The sequence below is a fragment of the Theropithecus gelada genome, chromosome 2 (genome assembly GCF_003255815.1).
Source record: "Theropithecus gelada isolate Dixy chromosome 2, Tgel_1.0, whole genome shotgun sequence".
In the NCBI taxonomy this organism is placed as follows: Eukaryota; Metazoa; Chordata; class Mammalia; order Primates; family Cercopithecidae; genus Theropithecus; species Theropithecus gelada.
This window is the reverse complement of record NC_037669.1, coordinates 161,310,919-161,324,957: the sequence shown is the minus strand read 5'-3', so window position 1 is coordinate 161,324,957 and position 14,039 is coordinate 161,310,919. Positions and strand designations below refer to the sequence as shown.

The 14,039-nt window shown below is 40.9% G+C and overlaps 1 protein-coding gene across 1 annotated transcript in view; it reads left to right on the top strand.

Annotated features, from left to right (window-relative positions):
• COL6A6 (collagen type VI alpha 6 chain) overlaps positions 1 to 14,039 on the top strand; it is a 111,649-nt gene that overhangs the window by 88,469 nt on the left and 9,141 nt on the right. The window contains exons 33-35 of the mRNA XM_025376803.1: positions 4,345 to 4,441; positions 7,290 to 7,961; positions 10,667 to 10,760. Of these exons, the coding sequence (XP_025232588.1) occupies positions 4,345 to 4,441; positions 7,290 to 7,961; positions 10,667 to 10,760 (863 nt within the window). The remainder of the gene's footprint in view (positions 1 to 4,344; positions 4,442 to 7,289; positions 7,962 to 10,666; positions 10,761 to 14,039) is intronic.

Sequence of the window (14,039 nt, the reverse complement as noted above, 5' to 3'; positions counted from 1 at the left end):
TGGCAATAAGAAAGCTCTTGGCCCTTCCCAGCTAGTCTGAGCTATGCTGTCTGAACTGACACTGGGTTTGGTTTCCAGTCATTTACCACAATCCAGATGCAGTGAAGGCATGATTCACTTAAAACATTGCATAGAGATACCTCTTAATAGCTATTAATAATGCAGACTCTTTCTCCTGGTATATAGTCAAGACTACTTTGTTTACAGATCACAAAAACCAATTTAAGTTAGCTTAGGTATACCCACATACACATATCCTAAGTAGAATTTATTATAAGTATCTGGAGCCAAGGTGTCCTCTGGTCCTGAATCCAGATAAGTAGCCTTTGCTTTTACCCTGTGCTCATGTAACCTTCCAGTAGGTTCATTTTGCCTGCTGCCCACATAGAGCTAATTTAGCATGCTGGGGAATTGCAGTAGAGAAAGAGCTTAATTAATGCAGAGCCAGCTGAACAAGAGACTGGGGTTTTATTATTACTCAAATCAGTCTCCCTAGGAATTCGGAGGCTGGGGCTTTTCACGGATAGTTTGGGGGAAGTGGGCAGTGGTTAGGCAATGGTGCTTGCTGCTGATTGGTTGGAAGTGCAATCATAGGGGTGTGGAAAATGGTCCTCATACACTGAGTCAATTCTGGGTGGGGCCACAGGAGTGGTTGGTGGATTCAGGTGGAGCCATTATTATTAGAAATGCAAAACAACCTGAAAAGACATCTCAAAGAGCCAATCTTCTACAGTAGTGATGTTCTCTGTAGGAGTAATTGGGAAAAGTGCATATCTTGCGAGCTCCAGAATAATGGCTAGTAATGGATAATACAGCCCATTGTTCCTGAGGTGTCCAGGATCCCCTTTTTACCCTCCAAAGTGCCTCATAGATAAGCAATTTTGTTTGGGTTAAATCTTTCCCACGGTGGCCATTATAACTCTTATTTTTGGTAAGGTTCACCCATTTCTCTAGAAGAGAATAGGTTCCAAGATAGAAGACTCGTTGAATCCAGATGGGCCCACTCTTCTCTGTCTTCCTTAATCTTACCAACCTACTGGACCCAGTCCAGCTTCTTCCTGACCCAGTCAGATATCTGAGGCCTCTAATTGGATGCAATCCTATTAATTATAAGATCCAATCTGATCTTGGACCCAGCCAGTATAAAAATTACTCAAATAAACTTGAGCTCAAAACACAAGTTTGTGGAGCTTGAATCAAAGAGAACTCACCCATGATCCCAGTTGCTGTGAGACATCAGTGGTCACAATGGACCAGGCAGGTATATTTACCTGGTCACTTGGTGCTCCTGGGAGTCACTGAAAGTCCAGTTTGGATCCCATTTTTGATACCAAAGTGTTAAAAACTTTAGGCAAGTTAAATTTTGCAGAGTTTATTTGCACTAAAAGCAATTTGTAAATCTGTCATTGGATCCTTGGGGTATTGCTTCGCCAGCTGGAAACCTCTGTGGCCAGTGGTGCCTTTGCCCAAGTTTTTACTCAGGCCCACTAGGCTCGTTCCACCCATTCACCCTGGCAGGCTGTGCTTGACCCACGCTACTAGCCTGAATCTCACACCCACCAAGGGCAAGCCAGGCGTGGAGCAGCAAGGGGTGTGTGAGCAAGTGAGTGTGGCATGGCAGGGTGGGCAGCTCCCCACGAGACTGTGGCTGGACCAGGTATACCCCAAGCAGCTTCCACAGATGGCACTGGAGGACATGGTGGCACCTGGAAGCTTGGCGATGCCAGGAACTGCAGAGCCCCAGAGAGGGTGTCACAGCCCTGACTTGGCAATCTCCTAGGTCTGGGCTCCAAAGGGTTGCAGCTCTTCTCTCTTCTCCTCATCTTGTTGTCACCCGCAATGTGGTGAACAAGGGGCATGTTTCAGCCCTGTCTGTGTTACAGCTCTTTTAGCTCCACCATTCAGTGGGTCCTGAGTTCTTGTCCTGCATCCTGGAAGAATGAGGTACACAGACAAGTGGAGGTTGAACAAGGTGAAGAGGAGCTTTATTTAGTGACAGAGCAGCTCAGAGGAGACCTGCAGTGGGTAGCTCCTCTCTGCAGGCAGGGTCTCCTGGAGTGTCTGTCTCTCAGCAGAGAGGAGGCCCTGGGGTGGGTAGCTCCTCTCTGCAGCTGGTCATCTGGTGGCCTCCTTGAGTCTGTCCGAGTCCAGGGTTTTTATGGGTTTCAGGGGGGAGGAAGTGTGTGCTGATTGATTCATGGGAGGCCATGGATGGGCCAGAAAAAGCATGATAAGTTCCCATTTTGGTCTGTCAGCCCAGCCCCCAGGCTTTGGGCCACCCCTGGCTTGAAGGTGGGGTTTCACTGAGGACCTACCCCTTTCCACGCAGAGGCTGGCTTGTCTCCTTCTGTCATCCACTGGAGCCCAGGCTGTTTGCACTGAGGGGTGCCTACAGGCCAGCACCAAGCTGTCCTGAGCACCCCCCTTGGCCTCCCTCTCATGCTCATTAGCACCCAAACTTGGGAGGGGACTGAGGCAGTGAGGTTGGCATATCAGCACTGCCCCTAGTGTGTGCACACCTGGCCGGGTTGCAACAGTGCCTGGGCTCAGTGTCAACTTTGCTCCAAGATCAGAGCAGGTGCCGGAGCAGGAAGAGGCTAGGTAGCGGGAGCAGGCACTTGTGAGCTGGTAGGGGCAAGGGTTTCCTGGGTCTCCAAGAGTGCAGAAATGCGTGGGCCCACAGCTAGGGCCAGGCGGCTGCAACTGCTCCCAGGAGGGCAGGGCCCCTGCCCACTCCCAGCTCCCAAGAGCACAAAGATGCCTGGGTCTGGAGCCGCAGCTGGATGGCTGCAGCTGCGTTCAAGAAGCGGGAGCTCTCACCCTGCCAACTCAGAAGCGGGTGAGGCTTCCACCTGTTCCCAGCTCCCAGGGCTCCATGGAGTGTGCAGCCCCGACTGCGCTCAGGTAGCATGAGCCAAGCACAGTCTGCCAGGCTGAATGAGTGGAACAAGCCTAGTGGGCCCGACTGCAGCCAGCATCATGGCAGTGGCCACTCCAGGTGGGCTGCCGCTGCCATCAAATCGAGCAGCCCTCAGAACCAGAGGAGTTTCAGAGAGCTGCTCTTCACAATGTGGCAGGCAGTGTTTATGGATGAAAATGGAAGTACAGAAACAGCTTGACTGATTACAGCTTGGCCTTTGCCTCATTTGAACCTGGTCTAATCAGTTGGCCACTTGTGACTAACTGAAGCACAGCTGCTATGATTGGCTAAGACTCTGCTATTTGTTAAAAAAAAAACAACAAAAAAAAAAAAACAAAAAAACTCCTAGGATAGGTTTTCAGTTGGTACGTACTAAGTTAGGTTGCAGTTGGTTACATGAGGACTCAAAGTACAGAGGTGTCCTCAGGCCAAATTTACTTTAACACCAAATCTAGTCCAGTCAGCTCTGGTTGAAGACTGAATTACTCCATATAAACAACTGCTGAAGTTCTACCTCTGTGGATTAATTATGGTGGCAGGGGATCTTCCCAGAGAAAGGGAGTAGTCATTAGCTTAGGACAGGAGAATCACAGGGAAAATCTAAATTATCATCTGACTCATCTCTTAGGCATTAGGGTCATGCCTACAGTTTTTCTTTAATTATCAATGATCTCTGGGTCGATTAGCAAAACTCATAATTCTTGTTTGGAGCCTCCTTATCTTCCCCCTGTTCTCTACCCTCAAACTCCCCACGTGGGTTACTAGCAATGGGGCCAAGTTGGGAAAGGGTTGGGAGTTGTTCAGAGAGCTGCATGGACGTAGATCTGAGTGTATTTCAAAGACAGCTTCAATGCCTAGTTTATGGTAGAAACCTGAAGATTGTTTATAAAGGGCATCCTGTGACTTTACATGGGTCTCTGAGACTCAGGTGGGGGAGAGGAGGTCTCTGATACTCTTCCTTAAATGGCTTCAGTGTCTTTTGATCGGTCCTTTTAATCTTTCATTGAGCTTCAGTTTCCCCATCTGTAAAATTGGGATGATGAGTGTAAGGACTCACTGTATTGCTGCAGTAATAGATATGAAAATGTTTTGTGGTCATTACCCACATTGTACCCACCCTGTGTCAGTAAGTGCTTTACAAATGTGAACTCATTTAATGCCCACAGTCCTGTTAGGAGGTAGTAGTAGTACACTCATTTTACAGATGAAGAAACATGGAAAATAAGTTGTCATATAGCTAAATTGAGAGTCAAGGTTTAAACCCAGGCAGAGCTCTTAGCCATGCTCACATGCTGTGCCTCCCCGGCACCTTCTTAGAAGGAGCACTGTTACTCTCTCCAGATGTCAGTTCTCTATGTAGTCCTAAGAGGTTCTTGCAGCCCTATCCACTAAGCTCTTCTGTCTGTTGCTTTTGCTTCTTTTAGATTGACGACACTGGCACATTTCAAGTGATAGTGGTTCCCTCTGGAGCCGACTACACACCAGCATTAGAGAGACTCCAGCGGTGCACTTTCTGCTATGGTAAGACCCACAGAGAGAAGATAATTTGATCAGGCCTATTAAGCATGTTGAGTCACCATTGGCAGGGGCAACTGGAACTTGGCAGCAGGGATACTCATGGCCTGAGGAGGACTTCTCTGGGGTTCTGGATGCGCCCTGTCACACTTCATCTTCCACAGATGAATCCTCTCAGCTCAGCAAACATGGTCTCTCCCTATATATCCCAGCAAAAGAGTTACATTCCAGGCCTTTCTACATAGTGCAGCTTACAGGAAATGGTAATGATTCTTAGAACAACTTAGCCTACTTCATTGCCAAGTTTTTATGCTATAAAGTATATTTATGTGTTTTCTAAATCTCAAATGTTCACAGCCACAAAGAAATGTTTGAAAGCAATTCAGCACCCTCCTACCAGCTTGGGAATATTTTTTAGTACAGTCAAAGTGGAAAATAGCAAAATTCATACATTTCTCATTGAAAAAAGTCTCCCAAATATTAAGCATCAGAAAGATTTGCAGTGTTGATTTATTTGTAGTGTTTTATACATAATGTATAGGTCTAACTAGAAAACTGGACTCTAATCTTCCATTTGAGTGTTCTAATAACTACAAAGTGGAAGCCACTGGAGTCATTGGTGGCTGTAATAGCTAAGAGATATAAAGCATTTTCTATCGGCCATGCACTGTTCTAATTCATGTAATATCAATGATGGTGATAATGACAGTTAATACTTAAATGATTGTGTTTATATTCCAAGCACTGTTTTAATACCTTTAAATGAATTATGTCATTCAGTCTTTAAAATCACCCTAAAACATTTGAACTACTGTGAGTTCCATTTTACAGATAAGGAAAATAAAGCTTAGAGATAATAATTTGCTCAGGGCTTCACAGCCATATCAAACCCAAGGCAGCTAACTCTAAACCATTTGCAGTTTATGAAAAACAGAGGTCTCATTCTTCTGCTCCCTAAATCTCTCCATTTGAGCCTGTAGGAAATGCTTGATTTTTCTCCTTCATGTGTATCAGTGAGATGAAAAAGGCTGCCATATAAATGACCTAAATGAGGAAGGTAGTAATTCTGAGGGAGAAGTAGGGTTTCTGGTCTTTAATAACCCCTCTTCTTTCTGTCTTCCCTCTGCTCCCCTCTAGTAAATTTCCCTCTTTCCCTCTCTTTCTCTTGACTGCACAGAATTGGTTTAGGCACTGGCAGTCTTACTCAAAACAGTTAAAGTGCTTTACATACTGTGGGGAGGTACATTCCACCCCATGTATTCTCAGTTGCCTTTTCAAACATGTCAGTTACAACAGTGTGATGGTATGTTGCATAGTCAGAAGTTGCACATGTGTGACTGGGGATAGATTTTGGCTTCATTTCTTGGCTTAAAACCTTGTTTTGTCTCTTAGGCGTATAATAAAAGATTTTGGCTGTCGTTTCCTGCAATTAAAAATCCTACAAAACTGAGCAAATGGGCAGCCTACTGTCCCTGATTTTAGAAACTGCTTTGCACACAGGTGACTGTTCTATCATCTGACCATTATACAGGACCATAAAATTTTAGTAAATTTCAGTAAGGGAACCATAACTTATCCAAAGTCACATCTTGATTGAGTCCATGAACAAGACTGTAGTGAGAATTTTGTTACATCCCCTAGGATCAGCACTCTGGTTATTAATCTTTCATCTAAGTTTTTATTCGTGGCCTATGCCTATATATCTAGTACCAGCTGTCCATACTCATGTTACTCCATGTTTCTTTCTTATCTTTGGTTATTAAAGAGGCTATTTTCATTCTCAACCATCAATTAGTATTGAAAACCTAGGATTACAAAATGTCAGTTCTGAAAGGGGTCTGTAGGTGAGTCTGGTCCTACCACCTAATTTTGCAGAACTATGCTGAACTGAGGCCCAGTGGTGACTTGGCTAGGGGCACACAGCTTGTTACTGAAACGAGACCAGAACCCAAGCATTCCAGCTCTCAGACCAAGGGACCTCCCCACTACTATACCACCTGGCCTCATCTGTAACAATAAAATGCTGACTTCTTATATAGAAACTTCTAGAAATACTGGCGTGTCCTTTGGCAAAATTATTTTACTATCCTGGCCACAGTCTCTTCTGTAAAATTACAAGATTAAATGACCTCCAAGATCCTTCCATTTCCATTTTTTTATTCCTCTGAATATTCATTGTGGTCATATTCAATAAAATCCTGTCTGTTTTTAGTATTATGCATTCTTTTATTAAATGAGATATGCACATTTATAAAATGACCTCATTTAGGAAAGTCCATTAATATCCAATATTCATTTAACAAACATGTATTCAGTTTTCAGCTAATGAGCACTATGGAAATGCACAGATGAGCTTTGTCCTTAAAGATCACTCATAGGTAGACATTGAGTTATAAACTTATTTAAATTGAGATAAAAGATACATTGCTTTTTTCACTTTTACTTTGTAAGCACTTCTTCATAGTAGAACAATATGAGCATAGCGATAATATTGTCAATCTAGAGCGATCAGTCACTGTTATGTTGTGATACAGTATACCCTTGCATGCACGAGACAAACTGTCCACTTCTAAAGACATAAACTTGAAACACAGCCAAGATTAAACTTCTGTTGAAAACAGCCTAATCTTTAAAAGTCTGATAGCTTTAGTAAATGGAGTCCAAGACACAGGCTGGATATAAAATCTGTACTTTTGGGAGACAGATGCAAACCATGTACAAGGCAATCTTCCTGTTACTATTTAGTCACTTTTAACATCAAAGACTATGCAGTCTCTAAATGTCAAAATGTTTGACATGCTATCTTCCCTTTTCTATTTCTACTTAGTAACCCAGAATGACTTTTGGTTCACAGATGTATGCAAGCCAGATGCTTCTTGTGACCAAGCCAGACCACCCCCTGTGCAGTCTTACATGGATGCTGCTTTCCTTCTGGATGGCTCCCGGAACGTGGGAAGTGCTGAATTTGAAGACATAAGAGCTTTCCTGGGAGCACTATTAGATCACTTTGAAATCACCCCAGAGCCAGAGACTTCTGTCACTGGAGACCGGGTGGCCCTATTGAGCCATGCTCCCCCCGACTTCCTACCCAACACTCAGAAGAGTCCAGTTAGAGCTGAGTTCAATCTCACCACCTATAGCAGTAAGCGCCTCATGAAGAGGCACGTGGATGAGTCAGTTAAACAACTAAATGGAGATGCTTTTATTGGTCATGCCTTACAGTGGACTCTGGACAATGTCTTTTTAACTGCACCCAATCTGAGAAGAAACAAAGTCATATTTGTGATATCTGCTGGGGAAACCAGCCACTTAGATGCGGAAATCTTAAAGAAGGAATCTTTGCGAGCCAAATGTCAAGGGTATGCCCTATTTGTGTTTTCCCTTGGCCCTACTTGGGATGACAAGGAACTGGAGGATCTCGCTAGCCACCCTTTGGATCACCACCTGGTCCAGCTTGGCCGAATTCATAAACCTGACCACAGTTATGGTGTGAAGTTTGTGAAGACCTTTATAAACTCAATCAGGCGTAAGTCATAAAATCTGTTCTTCTCTGCACATTAAGAATATACATAGTATCACTAAAAAAAGGTTGATGAGCTAACATGGATACTTGGAAACCTCTTGTTTGTCTTCAAGGGCACTTCAGGGTCAGAAAAGAAAATATATAATGACAGATCGTAGAAGGGAGGAAACCTCTGGTTCCTACACATTTAGTTTTCTGGCTCATTTTTTTTTTATGCCTCTGGTTCCTATGGAGAAGCAAGCATAACAAGCAGCTGTTCACACATCTGTCTTCATGGAGCAGTGCAGTCCGGGGGTGTGAAGTCACAGCCTGGACTTTAGCTACAAAGTAGAAATCCTTGCCATGTAACCTTAGCATACTGCCCTTTGATGGAAAGTTTTATCTGTTAAGGCACCAAAAAAGAGAGCCAAAGAAAAATTAAACAGTTCTTGGCTTTGCTTTCACAAGTTCCTGAGGCAGAGTTTGAAGTGTTAGGAGATACCATTTTACCTGTCAGAATGAAAAATACAGCCTTGCAAAACTTTCTTAGCCTTGTTAATGGCTCTTTTTATGATGCCAGTAATTAGTGTAACTGGTGCCCATTAAAAAAAAACATGGGCTGCATTTCTTGGAGTAAGTTTGCCTTGAAAATATGCAATCCATTTTGAATGCAACAGGATGGATAAAAATAAGCTGTATCCTAATATGATTCTGAAGGGTGAAAAGCACTTGGTAGGATTTGCAAATGTTTTCATGGTAAATGATCCCTTGAAGTCCAGATACAGAAAAATGAACACACAGGCAAAAGAATACCCAGTGTGGCTCAACTGAAGTCCTAATTGTGTCTCAAATGTGCCTGTGATATTACGTGGCAAGCCCAGTTAAAGCTGTAGAGACATAGACTTATCAATCAGTGTAGGGTGAGGTCTAAAGAAGCCTTGGAGATTGTTGTTGGGGCTGATAGTATATCCTCTATGATTCAAACTGACTCTAGGACCAGTAGTACCAGTGTCACTTGGGAGCCTATTAGAAACATAGAATCTTAGGACCCAATGCAGTCATTCTGAGCCAGAATCTGCATATTATAAAGATCCCCAGGTGACTCATATGTATATTATGGTTTGAGAAACACTTGGATAGGAACAATAAGCTCCCAGAATGAAATTTATGTGGATGTATTCTGGAATAGAAGCCAGAAAGAAAAGCTAAGGATAAAAGGAAAAAAAATGGGGATGGGGTCATTCTGAAGAAAAGAATCATAAGGCATCTGTAAGGGTAAAAAAAGTACACCTCTCAAGACTGATAAACTTGTAAAGAAACTCTCATCAAGAGTTTGGCAAGAAGTTGGAAGAAGTCTTATGATGGAATTTCCTTCCCCACTCCCCCAAAATTCTTGGTAGTGTTTTATGGGTTATTAGCCAAATTTTATTAGATAAATAGCACCACCCCCTGCCACCAACTGAGGAAAGGTAAAAAGATGTTTTAAGAAAAAAGTACTTAGGGTACGTGAGAGATACATAAAGTGCTTTGGGAAAACTATAACCGTGATGAAATTATATACCATTCTTCTGGAACCTAGATCTATAAATCTGTAATCTTTAAAATGTAACTATAAAAGTACAAGTCAAGAAAGACTTTGCATAATCATGTTCAAGTCTACATGCTTAATTCCATAGCAGGCCCACAGACTTGCACTAACGCACTCAACATTAACCTATATTTACTGGGGAACTTCTCTGAGCCACTCACTGTTCTGATGCTGGGTATCAAGGAGTGACCAAAATAGTCTTGGTTACTGACTGGTCTTCTGGTCTAGCTCCCTTGCTTTGTGGCTCTTACTTAAATACACTGTTATAGTAGAGTTGACTGTCAAGCACAGTCCACATCAATCAACACATTTTCTAAGAGAAACAAAACTGTTGACAAACCATCTGATACTTAACACAGATAAAAAGAAATTAAAATTCAGGTGCTCAATAACAGTAGCCTCACAGTCTTAGGCCATTCAGTCCAGAGCACACAGTCCTACCTACAACAGCAGCTCTGGAGACAGTGTTGGATCACAGTCCAGGACCAACTCGCTACTTATCATGACCCGACCGTGGGTGACCAGGAAGAGATCTAGTTGTGTTTAGCAAATCTATTTGATTTAATGCTTCAAAGAAATATAGAATAGATTTTTAAGAATTCCCATCAAAAATGGCTTTTAAATCTTTACATGGTATAAAAAGAGGCATGCTTCATTGTTATGAAAAATTAATACACTTCCACATGAAATGAGCCACTAATGAACTGAACCCAAGATGTTAGCGCTGTTGTCGCTGTTGTTACTGATTCAAAGACCATAAAGAAAACGTTTTTTCCCCTTTGCATTTTGATATTTCTAAGGAGCAAATAAATAAATACTCTGGTTAGTTTATATCAATTAAAAGCCAGACCATTAGAACTGGCTCATGGTATCTCCTCTAATGGTTGACCTGCTTTAGCAGCTAAGAGGGTCTTACTGAAAAGTTAGTTGAATTCACCTATAAATGCAGAAGGGATATGTTTTCTAAAGTCGGTTTTAAAGATTCCCCTGAGAAATCTGCTTTCATTTCATGTGACCACCTTAGTTGGTATTTCTCTTGATGGCTATTTAAAACGGTAAAGTGGCACTTTGTGTACAGAGCAGATTGCAGTAATGTTAACAGTCATGAATACAAGACTCATCACAGGCTTTTCTCTTCTAGGTGCAATCAACAAATACCCACCAATAAACTTAAAAATAAAGTGCAATAGACTTAACCCTGCAGATCCAAGGCAGCCCCTGCGACATTTCCGAAGGTATTGTCTGCTTGGTGTTACTTGATAAATCAGAATGCCCCCCGCCTTTCTTCTCTCTATTTTCCTCCTCCTCCCCGTCTTGCTTTTCTTCCTCCTTCATCTGACATATATGATGGCTGCAGCCTACCTTCAGATGGTTTTCCTAAAGGGAAGTAGGATAGGGTGTGTGTGTGAATGAATATATGTGTACATTATGTACATATATACATATAGAGAATAGCAAGATAGTAACTGTTGGAGAATATAGGTGAAAGATATACAGGTTATTTATGATTCTGTTCATTCTAATTTTCTGTGAATTTCACAATTAAAAACTTGTAAAACTTAGTGAAAGAGTGAACAGTAATAAATGTGTCTGAAGAGAAGCTTAATGAACTATAGAAAATGCTGAAATAGAATGAAGAGATGATCAAGAATTTTAGAGACAAAATGAAATGGGAAGATCTAATCTATATCTAATTGGAATTCTAGAAAGATGAAATAGAAATAATGAGAGCCAATATTCAAACACATAAAGAGATGATCATATTCTAGAACTTATGCATGACATGAATTCACATGAAGAAAAAACAAGATATAACAGGCAAGATAAATAGAAAGCAACAGTTAGACATAGTATGGGGAAATGCAGGACACCAAGACAAAACTTAAAAGCAGCCAAAAAGAAAAGTCAGATCATCTACAAATAAATTATAATTAGGCCGGTAGGTGATTTATCAATTGTAACAGTGGAAACCACCAAACTATTGAATAACTTTAGTGGAAGAAAATTTTGTCAACTTAGAAACACTGTCTTAAGACAATTTAGACTTAAAAAAATAGTTTACTACAAAGAAGCCTTTACTAAAACTTCTAAAGTATGTACTTCAAGAAAAATAAAAAATAACCACAGAAGAAGGGAATGAGATGCAAGAGGCAATAGTAAGTGATAAAATTCATCAGTATTTAGTTAAATCTAAACAAATTTGTTTTTGTTTGTAAGACAGAGTTTCACTCTGTTGCCCAGGCTGGAGCGCAGTGGCATGATCTCAGCTCACTGCAAACTCCACCTCTGAGGTTCAAGCAATTCTCCTGCCTCAGCCTCCCGAGTAGCTGGGATTACAGGCATCCACCACTATGCCTGGCTAATTTTAGCCATGCCTGGCTAATTTTTTTTTGTATTTTTCAGGATAGATGGGGTTTCACCATGTTGGTCAGGCTGGTCTTGAACTCCTGGCCTCAAGTGATCCACCCACCTCAGCCTCCCAAAGTATTAGGATTACAGGCATCAGACACCGTACCTGGCCTAAACAAATGTATTTTTAAGTAATATATCTAACTTTTGGGATTACAAAAAAGTTGACTTGTTAACAACACTATGAAAATAAAACATTTCACCTGGTGATTTTAACAGAAAAAGTTCTAAGACTATAAATATTAATAAACATTTTTGATTTATTTAAATATGAGAAAAGACATCAAACAAAAATAATCTTGTATTATTAAAAAATGAAGCCTTGGACTTTAAGGAAAGAAAGGTGATACTAAAAAAAGAGGGTATTAATAATGTAAGTCACAGGGAGATAAATGGAGTTAAAAGATTCTAGGAGCTTGTATCATTTGAGCTGGGGGTTAGGCTATTGAAAAACTTGAGATGCTTAAAAATGCATTACAAATTTTAAGGGCACACATGAAAAAGGAAAATAGAAATTAGCTAACTAACAAAAATCTAGTGAGGTAAAATAGGATAGAAAACAAGAATGTAATAAATATTTTTTTAAACAAAAAGCCAAGAAATAAAAGTTTCTTTAAAAAGGCCAAAAAAAAAAAAAAAAAAAAAAGACAAGTAGAAGGCACAATGACAGCAGAATCAAGTCCATTTAAATATGTGTGTAATCACGAAAAAAAACAAAAAAAAAACAAAAAAAACAAACCAAAAAAAACATGAACATGCCAGTTACAATCAGCGATTGATGGATTTGATTTTAAAAACAAAATAAAATCCAGCTTTGCCCGGGCACGGTGGCTCACGCCTATAATCCCAGCACTTTGGGAGGCTGAGGCAGGTGGATCACCTGAGGTCTGCAGTTCGAGACCAGCCTGGCCAACATGGTGAAACTTCATCTCTACTAACAATACAAGAAATTAGCCGGGCGTAGTGGCAGGCATGTGTAATCCCAGCTACTTGGGAGGCTGAGGCAGGAGAATCACTTGAACCCAGGGGGCAGAGGTTGCAGTGAGCCAAGATTGCACCACTGCACTCCAGTCTTGAGGACAAGAGCAAAACTCTGTCTCAAAAAATAAAGAAATAATAAAATCCAGCTTCAACTGCTTTCAAGACACACATCCACAATATAAGGAAATGGAGAGGCAGAAAGTAAAATGATGGAAAAAAATATACTGGGCAAATATATCAAAAATAAAGGTAGAATAGCTATATTTATATCAGATAATATATACTTTTAAATAAAACCATTTCATAGGGATAAAGAGGATGACTACATGACGATAAAGTGTTAAATTTATGAGGAAGATAAAACAATTTTAAATTGATAAGAGGGTCGTAAAATCTTAAAATATACAAAAGAGAAACTGAAAAACCACAAGGAGAAATTGTCAGTGAACCATCATCAAAATTTGAGATTTCATTACACTAGTTTGAATATTGATAGGTCAAGTAGACAAAAATTAGTAATGATATAAAAGATTTAAACATAAGTAATAAACCATTTAGTAGACACATGCAGAAGCCTGAACAGAAAAATTAGACATCTGGATATTAACAACTGTTAAGGTGGAGTGTTTACAAGTGTTCCTTGTGCAACTTCTAACTTATAAAGCAAGTGTCAACAAATCTCTGAGAACTGGTGTCATATAGTCCACATTGTCTGACCACAGTGCAACTAAGTTAGAAATTAATAACAATATTTTAGGCTGGGCACGGTGCTCACACCTCTAATCCCAGCACTCTAGGAGGCTGAGGTGGGTGAATCACCTGAGGTCAGGAGTTCAAGGCCAGCCTGGCCAACATGGCGAAACCCCATCTCTACGAACAATACAAAAATTAGCCAGGTGTGATGGCACACACCTGTAATCCCAGCTACTTGGGAGACTGAGAAGGAGGGTTACTCCAACTCAGGAGGCAGAGGTTGCAGTGAGCCAAGATCACATCACTGCACTCCAGCCTGGGCAACAGAGTGAGACTCTGTCTCTAAATAAATAAATAAATAATAAATAAATAAATAAAATAAAATAATGTTTTAAAAGCCTATACATTTTTTTTTTTTTTTTTTTTTTTTT